Source organism: Exserohilum turcica (genome assembly GCF_000359705.1).
Source record: "Exserohilum turcica Et28A unplaced genomic scaffold SETTUscaffold_2, whole genome shotgun sequence".
Lineage (NCBI taxonomy): Eukaryota > Fungi > Ascomycota > Dothideomycetes > Pleosporales > Pleosporaceae > Exserohilum > Exserohilum turcicum.
The window spans coordinates 219100-231727 of NW_007360025.1; the positions used below are offsets into that span (position 1 = coordinate 219100).

The 12628-nt window shown below is 54.6% G+C and overlaps 4 protein-coding genes across 4 annotated transcripts; all 4 read left to right on the top strand.

Moving 5' to 3' along the window:
• The first annotated feature begins 95 nt into the window (after window positions 1-95).
• Window positions 96-1095, top strand: SETTUDRAFT_162800 (uncharacterized protein). Its single transcript, XM_008027031.1, has 4 exons — window positions 96-303; window positions 378-547; window positions 598-704; window positions 754-1095. The coding sequence occupies exons 1-4, from the start codon at window positions 108-110 to the stop codon at window positions 947-949; spliced, it is 669 nt and encodes a 222-aa protein (XP_008025222.1). The 5' UTR covers window positions 96-107; the 3' UTR covers window positions 950-1095.
• Window positions 1096-2081: 986 nt separating this feature from the next.
• On the top strand, window positions 2082-3530 carry SETTUDRAFT_162801 (uncharacterized protein). Its single transcript, XM_008027032.1, has one exon. The coding sequence runs from the start codon at window positions 2117-2119 to the stop codon at window positions 3461-3463; it is 1347 nt and encodes a 448-aa protein (XP_008025223.1). The 5' UTR covers window positions 2082-2116; the 3' UTR covers window positions 3464-3530.
• A 1961-nt stretch (window positions 3531-5491) lies between these two features.
• Window positions 5492-6970, top strand: SETTUDRAFT_134732 (uncharacterized protein; the record flags this gene model as incomplete). Its single annotated transcript, XM_008027033.1, has 2 exons — window positions 5492-6084; window positions 6139-6970. The coding sequence occupies 2 exons, from the start codon at window positions 5492-5494 to the stop codon at window positions 6968-6970; spliced, it is 1425 nt and encodes a 474-aa protein (XP_008025224.1).
• Window positions 6971-8168: 1198 nt separating this feature from the next.
• SETTUDRAFT_30896 (uncharacterized protein) lies at window positions 8169-11559 on the top strand (the record flags this gene model as incomplete). The annotated part of the gene is made up of 4 exons (XM_008026807.1): window positions 8169-8474; window positions 8526-9272; window positions 9321-9597; window positions 9650-11559. The coding sequence occupies 4 exons, from the start codon at window positions 8169-8171 to the stop codon at window positions 11557-11559; spliced, it is 3240 nt and encodes a 1079-aa protein (XP_008024998.1).
• Between the last annotated feature and the right edge of the window lie 1069 nt (window positions 11560-12628).

The window sequence follows — 12628 nt, forward strand, 5'->3', positions numbered from 1 at the left end:
ACGGCACTCTGCGCCGGCAGCCGCCGCGCTGGTCTCCCCCGATTCACCGCCAAGGTACACAGGCCTGACTACCTTTCAGGTTAGACTCTACACCCCGCGCCTGCATCATGCCCCACCTACCTCGAGCCTCTGCTCTATCTGCCTTCCGTGCAGCTCCCCGATTCCGCGCCCCCGTCACCAAACGCTTCTTCACGCCCTCGGCCTACAACATGACCATCAAAGCCTACTTTGATTGCACCTGGAGCGGCCCAACCGTCGAGATTGACCAAGCCGGCACTGTGACAAAAACCGGCGAAGTAGCAGGTAGTTACGCCCCATGGCACCCCGGCCAAAGCAGCCCCGAGGCTATGTCAGTCACTGATGGTGGAACTGTCCAGAACAAACCGGCCGCATCAACTTTGAGCTCTTTGACGATGTAGTTCCCAAGACGGCTGAGAACTTCCGCGCTCTCTGCACGGGCGAGAAGGGCTTTGGCTACAAGGGCTCCAAGTTCCATCGCGTGATCCCCCAGTTCATGCTCCAGGGTGGTGACTTTACCCGCGGCAACGTAGGCGCCTGGCGAGACACAATCAGAGCAGCTGGCTGACAGACTACCAGGGCACTGGCGGCAAGTCCATCTACGGCGACAAGTTCGCCGACGAGAACTTCAAGCTGCAGCACGACCGTCCCTTCCTCCTCTCCATGGCCAACGCCGGTCCCAACACGTACGTCGTCGACAGATTCGTATACTAGGTTGAAGCTGACGGGTTGTAGCAACGGTTCACAATTCTTCATCACCACCGTCGTCACTTCATGGCTCGACGGTAAGCACGTGGTGTTTGGCGGTGTTCCCGAGGGCGATGTCGAGTCGTACAAGGTCGTCCGAGCCATTGAAGCATGCGGCTCCCCAAGCGGTACTATCAAGAACAAGAACGCCCCACCTACTATTGTCGCAGCTGGAATCCAATAGATGGTTGTGATTATTTGAGAATGGGGCTAGCGAGGGCACACGATCTTCTTCCCAAGTAGACAAGGCCACTTTTTGGTTGATGCGAGCGCTATGAAGTAAATGATGCAACCAGCTATAAGTCTCTCACATGCAATGTAATTTTTTTTTATGTCCATGTCTAAAAATATTTTTTCCCCACACATGCACACGCCTTGCTGGACTCCCCCCCCCAATACCCATGTGATTCCAGTGATGAATTTTGTTGCCCGAGTGCGGGGCAGCTCTCTCTACTACCGTACCAGTACTTATCTACCCCGCACTCGTCATAGGGCTCTCGCACTCAGCACTGGTGAGATGGATGCGCGCCTTGGACAAGACAAGGGCCTGCCGCCACGAGCCGGCGAAGCCATTCCGACTTGAACATTTACCTGTAAGTATCTAGTCCGAGTCCTGTTCCATGGCATTCATGCATACCAAGTTATACTTGCATTGAAATGAGATTAGCAAACGGCGCGTTGGACATTACTTGACAACACTCCCCCCCCACTTCTGTCCGTCAGCCTTACTAAGTAAGTTTACCTACTTACACCAAAAAGAAAGAAAAGTGAGATAGAAGGAAGGGAATTGCACGCACTTTTGTTGCATCGCGCTGGTATAACATCTCAAATCAACACAGTAATTTAGCTGTGGGAGTAAATCTACATAGATACACGAGCAGGAGTAAGTAGGGTATTTAGCAGTAGTGATAGTGATAAGGAGTGATGGCGGGGCACACAAGGCGTGGGATCCGCTATTTTTTTCTTGGCGTCAGCGCGAATAATGAGGTGCGATGTCGACATTTTCGGGGCGCCGCTGCGGCATGGGATACAGTACGTAAGTAAGTAGCTAAAAGTCGCTAAGTAAGGAAGTAAGTCGGGTAAGTAAGTAAAAAAAAGTACACGTAGGGCGGGCGTGCGTGCGTGTTGTTATTACGGAAATTTACGTACATAGAGTTCTTTCTCTCCTTTTTTTTTCCTTCTTCTTCGTTCGATTGACTCACAAACCACAGAGTCCTTGTAAGTAAGTAGGGTTAAGGTACAATTGGCAAGTATCTTGAGATTGTGAAATTCTTTTTCTAGATTTAATCCTTTTTTTTTATTTTTTTCACTTGAAATTGTGTGCTGGTCTTTCCCCTTTGCTGCGGTTGGCATGTCGTCGTATCATCCCTCGACTCACGGTATCCATGCCGACGACGGCGTCAATGTGCTCGCTGATGTCGCGCCGCCGATTCACACGTCGACGACATTCCGGTATCTACGCGACCCAGACGCTCTCCAGCCAGTTCCTGAGGAGGTCGAATACGTAGACTTGCAGACGCCACTGGTGTATTCACGACTCGCATCCGCAAGCACCAACCGGCTGGAAACCATCTTGGCGCCATTGCTGTATCCTGAGGCTACGGAGCAAGAGCTGCAAGGAAGTGAGGGGCTGGCCAACCAGGTTGTTAGTTATTCGAGCGGGCTAAGTGCGTTCCACGCGCTGCTGGTCAACGTGGTGCCCAAGGTTGTGGCCATCAGTGGCGGGTATCACGGGTGCCATGGGGTGATTGATCTGCACAAGAAGATGCACGGTGTCAAGACGGTGGATCTGCATGCGGACGAGGCGACCTGGGATGCTGCGGGCCTGGGAAAAGGCGATCTTGTGCATCTGGAGACGCCGCTGAATCCCACAGGCGAGGCCTTTGAAATCGCAAAGTATGCGGAGAGGGCGCACAAGAGAGGCGCATTGCTGAGCGTGGATGCAACGTTTGCGCCGCCGGGCCTCCAGGACCCGTTCAAATGGGGCGCGGATGTCGTCATGCATAGTGGGACAAAGTATATTGGCGGCCATAGCGATATGCTGTGCGGCATTCTCGCAACGTCTGCTGGACCCGAGGGCCTCAAGCGCGCAAAGACGCTCCGAGTCGAGCGCATCTTTCTCGGGGGTGTACTGGGCAGTCTGGAGGGTTGGCTCGGCGTACGCAGTCTGCGTACTCTGGATCTCCGTGTTCAACGCCAGTCGTCCAGTGCTGATCGTCTTGTTGCGTGGCTGCATGATTCACTCAACGGCAAGGGGGAAGATGCCGAAGCAGTCAGCAAGGTTGTCAGCAAAGTGTCGCATGCGTCACTGCAGACATCCGACATGTCGTGGCTCAAGAAACAAATGCCAAACGGGTTTGGCCCCGTCTTCAGCATCTACATGAAGGAGATTCAGCAGGCGCGAGCGCTTCCTTCGAAACTGCGTCTCTTCCATCATGCTACCAGTCTGGGTGGTGTGGAGAGCCTGATTGAGTGGCGGCGGATGAGCGACAGTACGGTGGATGAGACGCTGTTGCGTGTTAGTATCGGCGTGGAGAACTGGGAAGACTTGAAGAGGGATCTGTTGAATGCTTTCAAGGCATTGGCGAGTGGTGAGGCTGTGAAGACGAATGGCGAGGCTGTGAAGACGAATGGCGAGAGGGTGCAGGCTGGGCAGGAAGGCGCGCAGGTGCCAGAGGCAGGAGCGGGTGCTGTCTAAGGGTCACATGAATGGTATGCATGCAGTTTGGAGTGAAGAATCTTGGAATAGACGTTTAGTGTCATTGGAAATATCGGTTACTTAACTATGTCTATGATTGCTTCTCTGGATAGTAGTGGCCCAGCAAGTAGTGGTATCACGTGCCATACCCAGCTTTTTACAGCCTATAGGGACACCATATCGAAAGCTCTGATGATGTATTCTCATCCACAAGCTTACCCAACCCAAGACTGCTCAACCCACGCATCAGCAGACATGAGCATCCATGCCCCCACACTCATGTGCCAGGCTCCATGATCCCCCACCCCAAGTATTACGCGGACCGATTCTCCAGTCTTGAAGATGCACTTCTCAGGCCAAGGCGCGCCGAAAAGTTCACCCGCACGCTTGTGAGGATGGGCCATTTGCCAAGATGGCGTGTCTTCTGGGGAAGGTGGTCGGTTCGCCTTCCCGATAGGAGGGATGCAAGGCGTGAATTACGGGCGTATTCGAGGCGATTGTCATCACTCGACGTGTCGCAAGCTCAGAGGGAGGGCCGAAGCAGCTGATGACGCACGTCCAGTCTCGGGGAGTCAGAGTGGTCCCCCACGCGTGATCTTCTCCACGTATGATGAAGCGTGACGACCAGATTTCAGGGCATTTGCTGGTGGGGTTTTAGTTAATGTATGCTCGAGAAATTGCTTTGCGTAGTTTACAGCGGAACAAGACTATGGGCGTAAGAGCATGATGCAGAGTAATTGACGAAGCTGGGGCAAGCTTGAACGGTGACTGGAGAGAAACTTTATGAGGGACTTTGTGGCCAGTATCACAGTTGCCCAATCACAGAGAGTCGAATGGCTGTACGGCAACTGTCCCCAGACAGGGTCGAATAGAAAGTGAGGCCAGTCATGTGATTGGCACCATGTAGCACGCAGCACGCGGGAGGCAGGATTGAGCGTAGACGGGCTGGCGTCATGTGCAAACAGCAAATACGGGGCCATGCAGAGTCTTGATGTATTCTCGGACGACACCATGGGCGGTGGTGGGCGTCGAGTAGTGAGGCAGACTTGGACTGGAGATGGTGCTAGCGTGAGGATGCTCGGAGGGCCGTTGTGGGCCCGCCGACGCTTTCCGCCGCCGCTACGGCCTTCCTCGCGCTTACATGTACTATGTGCGAGAAGCTTTCAACGACGCACAACAAAAATTTGCTCCATGCCATCCCATCCGATACCGGTCGACGCTGTAGAGCCGAGCCCCGGTGGAGATGGTCGTGTCAGAAGAATAGGAGGATTGGAGAGGGGCGAGCGAGGCCGTGGCTACGCTCGGCTCTGTGCGTGGGTGGGTGGCAGAGCATGCACACTGCCATAGGCCATGCACCATGTCCATCCGCCCACGCTGAAGGCAATGTCGCCGGCTGTGGGATAGACAGGCCGGCGGCATGTCAGGTCGCCATGGCTGTGGCTGCTGGCTGGCGGTAGCAAAAGCAAAGCGCTGTGTACATGGCAGATGGTGTCGCCATGTGCTGGTGGCAGAGGCGAGGCTTGGCATACGTAGGCGCCTTTTCCCTCTTGTTCTCGGCTTCGACGCATTTCCACCCGCCCAGCGCAAACCGCAAACCATGCAAACACGACGGCGGCCGCTGCGACGGCGGCCGTTTCCAGGGCGCCGGTTCCCCTCAGTCGCAATAAGCATTCCCGCTCTCCACTCTGCTCCCACCCTCTCCACTGCTCCCCACACGCCATGGCCCAATAAGCCACTGCATCAGTCTGGTTCCAGGTCGACCGCCCTGCCCTCACTAGCGCGAGCCGACGCAAGCCGAGCATCGTGCGCCGCCATGTCCAACACCACGACCATGCTGCACGATATATAGCCCGGACGCGCCATGGCCCAAGGTCACAAGACCGGCTGCAACCCCAGACTCTCTCCATCGCTGGCTCCGCACTGACGCCCACGCCGCCCTACAAGAGCGCCGCCCGCCCCAGCCTGACGGCCCACCACCACACCACACCACACCACACCGCACCACACCATCCCACGCCCACCACCGTGATGCTCCGGACACAGAACCTCCACCGCTTCCAGAGCCTTGCTCTTGCCCACTCCGCCAGGACCCTTTCACACACCCCCCGATACGTCCACCAGAGCGCACGCCAGAATGTCTCCATCCCTACGTCATCGGCTGCCTCATCCCACCACCTCCTTGCCCACCAGCCAGAGACGCACGTCGCCCAGACAAGGGCAGTTCTCGCCCGTCTCCCCACGTCCACTGTCCTCCGCTCCTACCTCATCACCGCCATGTCCTCGCAGCCACTGCTCCTCAATGCATGCTTTGCCCTCCTGCAGCGCATGCTCAACTCCAAGTCGTACCTCATGAGCATTGACCGCAACCCCGTGCTGTCCAACCTGCTCAAGAAGACGTTTTATGCTCAATTCTGCGTCGGAGAGCACAAGGACGAGGTGGTCAGGAACACCGACTTTGCCCGCACGTTGGGCTACGGCGGCATCCTTTTTGAGTACGCACTCGAGGTACTGGGCGGCGAGGCCCCGACCGCCGCCGAGACCAAGAAGGAGATTGAGGTATGGAGAAAGGGCATGCTGCAAAGCGTCGAGATGGCCAAGGCAGGCGACTTTGTTGGACTCAAGTACGTGCACCCGCGCACCGCCTTTCCCCAGAGCACGTGCTAACAATGCTGTAGATGGTCAGGTCTTGGACGCCAGGCGCTGAAGCTCCTCCAGAACCAGCAAGATGCTACCCCCGAGATGTGGGAGGCCATCACAGCAGCCTGCGATGCTGCCGCCGCAAAGGGCGTCAGCCTCCTTCCTGGCGCCGAGGAAGAAGCCACCAACCTGGGTCTTGAGAAGTGGACGCTTGCTCTCCAGAAAAAGTACAACACCCCCGAGCGAGGCCACGCCGTTCTCTACATCACTTACCAGTGCTACCTCCGCGACATCTCCAAGCGTCTGGCCAAGCACCTCGAAATGGCCTCCAAGGGCAACTACATTGCCGGTGTCAAGCTTGTACGCGGCGCATACCTGACTTCGGAGCCCAAGCACCTCACCTTTGACACAAAGGCCGGGACCGACGCCAACTACGATGCCTGCGCCGATGCTGTTGTCCGCCAGCAGTGGACCGACAATGTGCCTGCCCCCACTCCCGGCACTCCTTTCCCTCGCGTCAACATTGTTCTCGCAACCCACAACCTTGCTTCGGTGCAAGCCGCCCAGAAGATCCGTGCTGCTCAGATGCTCACCACCCCCGCCGAGCAGCTGCCACGTCTGACCTACGCCCAACTCCAAGGCATGGCCGATGAGATTTCCCAGGCCCTGGTCCAGGACGAGACAATGAAGGCCGACAAGCAGGCCAAGGTTGTCAAGTGCATGACCTGGGGCACCACCACCGAGTGCTTGAACTTTTTGCTTCGAAGGGCCAGTGAGAACAAGGAGGCTGCCCTCCGAACCGAGGACACGAGGCGCGCCATGGGCAAGGAGCTCTGGAGGCGTATGAAGGGAGTTTTTGGACTCGCCTAAACCAACGGCCTTTTCTTTAAAATCTTTCTTTCAGATTTTCCTTTGTTGAAGCGCAGCATAGCATTGAGCATGGCGTCTGGGGGGGGGGGGGGGGGGTTTTAGTCCTGCACCTACAGTCCATTGGTTTCCTGGATTCAAAGAGGACTTTGTATGGTTTTTTGGCATAGCGCATTTATGACACTTTGATATACCGGCAAATTCCAAATATAGCCCTGGCTTGTTACCATCTACCTTTGCTTTTGACCGCCCAAGTGAATCGTAGTTTTACTTGCACTTGCATACTACTCCGCTATGGTTAAATTAAAGCACTCTAGACAAATCTGAGCAGCCATCTTCAAGCATGGATTTTCTACCAAGTGTCACTCTTTTACATTGCATACACCTTGCGCTGACTAGGTTCAAGGCAATGTACGCCTGACAAAATACAAGGGCCTTGTGAGGCATTTACGTACCTAATTGCAACATGCCTTGGCAAAGCCATGGTTGCACTCACCTGAGGCACGACCAACTCGATTCAACACAATCTTCTTCACCACACGCTATGACGACAGTACCCTATAAGACGCCCCCTTGATCGTTCCTAAGGCCGACTAAAGCTTAGCCAAACATGCATGCATGCAACTTGCCACAGGCGAAAGCCGTTGACAGCGCCATTATAGGCTGGTCCCAGATCTTACGGGCAGCAGGCCGCGCAGCCGGCCGAGCTTGTCAGTTCGTGCGAATGCAGTACGTACGTACAATATTTTTTACCCCACATCTACTGGCTCAACCGCCCGTTACTTTCAACGTTGGGGTTGCTGACACACCTGGCACCGCTGCAGCTCATACCGGGGAGGCATGACACAGCCGCACGCAGCTGAAGCCCGCCATGCCTAGCCTTGCCAATCGTACCACCGCTTGGCCCCCAACGGTTGCCTATCAAGTGCGTTGCCGGTTTTCTTCTTGCGTGGCGGGTATTCCTGCAATGTCAGACGTAAGACAGCCAGCTATGACAGCGCTCGGCCGAAGTACCACACCGTGAGCCGCGAGGGAATGCGAGGCTGAAATGTCCAGCCATGTGCTAGTTACCTGGTATATATGTAGCTAGGGACCACGCTGAGTCTTAGCTCAGGCAGCACCTTTTCTTTCTTAATTATATAGGCCAGTCTACCTGTGCTATCATTTCACAACTCTCAAATCGTCCAGGAAGCCTGCAATCATGGCGTCCGACTCTGCTGATTCTGTCCCAATTCCGCAGCCTCCTCCACATTACTTTACTGGCAACCTCACAGAAATCGATCCAGATGACTCAGGCAGCTCCTTCCAGCGGCTTGCAGACATATATGGCGAGATTTTCCAGCTGGACATGCCAGGCCGCAAGGGCAAAGTCATTGTTGCCTCTTCCTACGACACAATAAACGACTGCTGTGACGGCGAGCGGTACGAAAAGGTCATCAATACTGCCCTCGAACAGGTCCGGGCTCTCGCTGGAGATGGCCTGTTCACAGCTTATTCTGGAGAAAAGGTTGGTCAAAACCATAGATTATGAAAGTTATACAGCTAACCGAGAGTTCAGGGCTGGGGCATTGCACACAGGCTGCTCATGCCTGTCTTTGGCCCAATGGGTATTCGCAAGATGTTTGACGAGATGATGGAAGTTTCCAGCCAGATGCTGCTTCGCTGGGATCGTTTCGGCCCAGACCACGAGATCAACTGCGGCGATGATTTCACGAGGCTCACATTCGAAATGATTGGTTTGTGCGCATTTGGATACAGATTCAACAACTTCTACACTGACCACCCACACCCGTTTGTCGACCAAATGGTCCAGGTTCTGCTTGAATCTGGAAGACGCGCCGGCCGAACCGCGCTCGAGAACAAGCTACGCATCTTTGCCGAGTCCAACCGTCAGGAAAACATCAAGAAGATGCATGATGTCTGCGACAAGATTATCGAGGCACGCATAGCAAACCCGCAACCCGGTGCCAAGGACCTGCTGAACCCCATGCTTGAGGGCGTCGACCCAGTCACTGGCGAGAGAATGTCAAAAGAGTTGATCCGCTACAACATGGTCACCTTTTTGATCGCTGGCCATGAAACCACGAGCGGTACGCTTGGTTACCTGTTTTACCATCTTCTCAAGAACCCCGAGAAATACCTCAAGGTTCAGCAGGAAGTTGACGAGGTTGTCGGAGACGGCCCTTTGAAACTTGAGCACCTCTCGCGCTTGGTTTACCTCAAGTTTAGCATTTACGAAGCGTTGCGGTTCAAGGGGCCCATTGCAGTCCTGGGCAAACATGCATTGAAGCCGACCAAGATTGCCGTAAGTTTTCACTCTTTCGGTTGTGAGTAGTAATTAAGAGTTTGATAGGGCAAATACCAAGTGCAACCCGAGGATATTATTGTCTGCAATCTGCCAGGTCTGCATCACGACCCCAAGATCTGGGGAGATGACGCCGATGTATTCCGGCCTGAGCGCTTCCTGAATGGCGGCTGGGAGAATCTACCGCCAAACTCTTGGAAGGCATTTGGTGACGGTGTGCGAGCCTGCATTGGACGTGCTTTTGCCGAGCAAGAAATGGTTATGACTGTTGCGCTCATTATGCAGAAATTCCAGGTCGAAATGGCTGACCCTGGATACCAACTGCGTAAGTACATCCGTCATGGCCCGAATGCCTACTCATTGCTGATTGATTGCAGACCTAGCAGTGTCTCTCACGTCGAAACCCAAGGATTTCAACATCAAGGTCCGCAGACGACCCGGACGTAGCATGGCTAGTCTGGGCGCTGTTGGAGGTGCCGCTCCATCGCAAACGCCCGCCTCCTCCGGCGCAGAGGCCAAAGACGGAGATGCCAGGGACGCAAAGCCCATTACCGTACTCTATGGATCGAATGCAGGCACTTGCAAGTCATACGCCGAGGACCTCGAGTCAAATGCAGCGCGATACGGATTCAAAGCCAATGTGAGCAGTTTGGACTCTGCGACTGAAAATATCCCAAAGGACCATCCAGTCATCATCATTGAGCCTTCGTACGAGGGGAAGCCGGCGGACAATGCGAAGAAGTTCACCGCGTGGCTGGAAAGCAGTGCAGAGACGAAAAAGCTCGAGGGCGTGCAGTATGCCGTGTTTGGTGTCGGCAACAGTGATTGGACTCACACGTACCATCGCGTGCCCAAGCTGACCGACGAACTGTTTGGAAAGATGGGTGCAACACGCTTCATGGAGACTGGCTTTGCCAACGTCAAAGAAGACCTCATGGGCTCGTGGGAAAGCTGGTCGGAGCAGATGTGGGCCAAACTTCGAGAAACGAGCGGCACCACGGTTGAAGTCCTCAATGGCGCACTCAAGGCTCAAATCACGCCTCCCAAGTTCGCCACGTACCTTGGAGGCAAAGACATTGCGTATGGCCTCGTCCAGGTCAACAAGGACTTGGGCGGCAGTGAAGTCGGACTGGCTAAGAAGCACATGGAAATCGTGCTGCCGCCCAATACCTCGTATCGCTCTGGCGACTATATGGTTGTGCTGCCACTGAACAACACGCTTACAGCAAAACGGGTCCTGAAGCGCTTCGACCTGGCGCCAGACGACACCATTGCCATTACTGGAACTAACAAGACGTTTCTCTCTACCGACGCTCCGATTGCCGTCTATGAGCTCCTGATGACGCGAGTCGAGCTCGGCACACCCATTTCGCAAAGGCAACTCCAGCTCCTCGCAAACGCAACGCCAGAAGATAAACGCGCTGAGCTGCTCAGACTCGCCAGCGACGAAGTATACAAGAGCGAAGTCATTCCCAAGCGCCTCACCATGCTGGACCTCCTCGAAGACCACCCAGACTGCACCCTCCCCTTTTCCGTCTACCTCGACTCACTCAAACCGCTCGCGCCCCGCCAATACAGCATTTCCAGCTCGCCGCTCGCCAACGTGGAATTCGTCCAGGCGGCCGACGGCAGCACCGCGCAGCGCCTCACCGCAACCGTGACGTACGACGTACACGACGAGCCGGCATGGAGCGGGCACAACCGCCGCTTCTACGGCGTCGCATCCACGTATCTCGCGCGCGCCGAGCCCGGCGACAAAATCCGCTGCTTCACACGCCCGACAAACACCAATTTCCATCTCCCCACCGACCCGACCACCCCGCTCATCATGATCTGCGCCGGCTCCGGTATCGCGCCCATGCGCGGCTTCATCCAGGAACGCGCCACCATCAAGCAAGCCCGCAACGCGGCCCTCGGCCCCGCAATCCTGTACTTTGGATGCCGCGACTACCAGCACGACTACATGTACGCTGAAGAGCTCGCGCGCTGGCAAGCCGACGGCATCGTCACCGTGCGCCCCTGCTTCTCCAAGTCCGCGCCAGCAGGCCAGAAACCGCAGCGTGTGCCCGACCGCATGTGGGATGAGCGCAAGGAGTTGGCGGAATTGTTTGGTCAGCGCGGCGCCAAAATCTTCCTCTGTGGTAGTGCGAGTAAGTTGGCCAAGAGTACCGCCAAAGTGGTCATCCGTATTTTCAGGGATCTGCACCCGGAGAAGACGGAGGAGGAGGCGCTGGAGTGGCTGGAGAGGGTCAAGGAGGATCGCTTTGTTAGTGATGTTTTTGAGTAGGTGGAGGTTAGGTTTAGTTTGGTTCGTTTTTCGTCTTGGGTTCCCCTCGTTCTTTTTTTTTGGGACGTGCATGATGGGTCGTGTTGTGGCTTTTTCATACTTGGTTGTTCTGTCGTTTAGCCTTTTGGATATGGAGTTACTGGGTAGTACTTGGGCGAAGTGTCAAGTGATTTGAGTCACGCAATTGAAGAGAAATTCCCGCAGAGTCTTCTTTCGCATATAGTGTCTTCTTCTTCTTCTTGCTGAGAATTTGTTTCTTGCTTTGGAATTGGTGTGGAGTTGGGTGTTGGTGTTGGATATAGGGGTTTTTTTTTGGATGGACATCTTTGGCCATGTTGACACTGACTGACTGGATGACTGAATGACTACCCTACACAGCACCCCATGCTTTCCTTCAGAAATCCCTCATGGTACTTTGGGGGATGGTTTCTGGTTGTGTGGAGGGGGATGGGTGACATTGGGGCTTATTGTTCAAGGGAATAATCCTGTGTCCAAGTACATAGTAAAAGATTGATGTCACACTACTTCGACGAGAGACTGTGTGTACTGCGGCGTTTTGGAATGGTGCGCTGCAGTGGTATTTACTGAGTGCTTGAAGAGTAGAGGGAAGTGTGGAGGCAAATAGCAGATAGAAACTTGGTTCAAGTGATCTTTGTATTGGATCACTGCTCGAGAAAAGTACTTGAGCAGGTCAGCTATATATACCGTAGGCTCTAGGGCTAGTCCCAGTACAGTAGCTCACGTAACATATGAAATAAGTACCAAAGGCGCTTGGCAAAGCCGTGTACGGGTGCCCAATAGGAAGAAAATAGGGAAAGGGACTTTGGTATGGTGGACCGTATACTTACAGACGCGAGGCTGACCGACGATACAGCTTGAAAAAGGACGTCTGTTATCGTATTATCCTACGTCTCCAGGGGAAGTCAGTCTTGCACAACACCTGACACAATAGATGTGATAACAAGTATCTTAACCATTCTAAGGGAAATGTTGTTGCAATGTCCAGTCATGACGATGAAGGCAGTCGGCTAGCGTCAGATACTGTATGCATGACGTCACGTGAAAACGA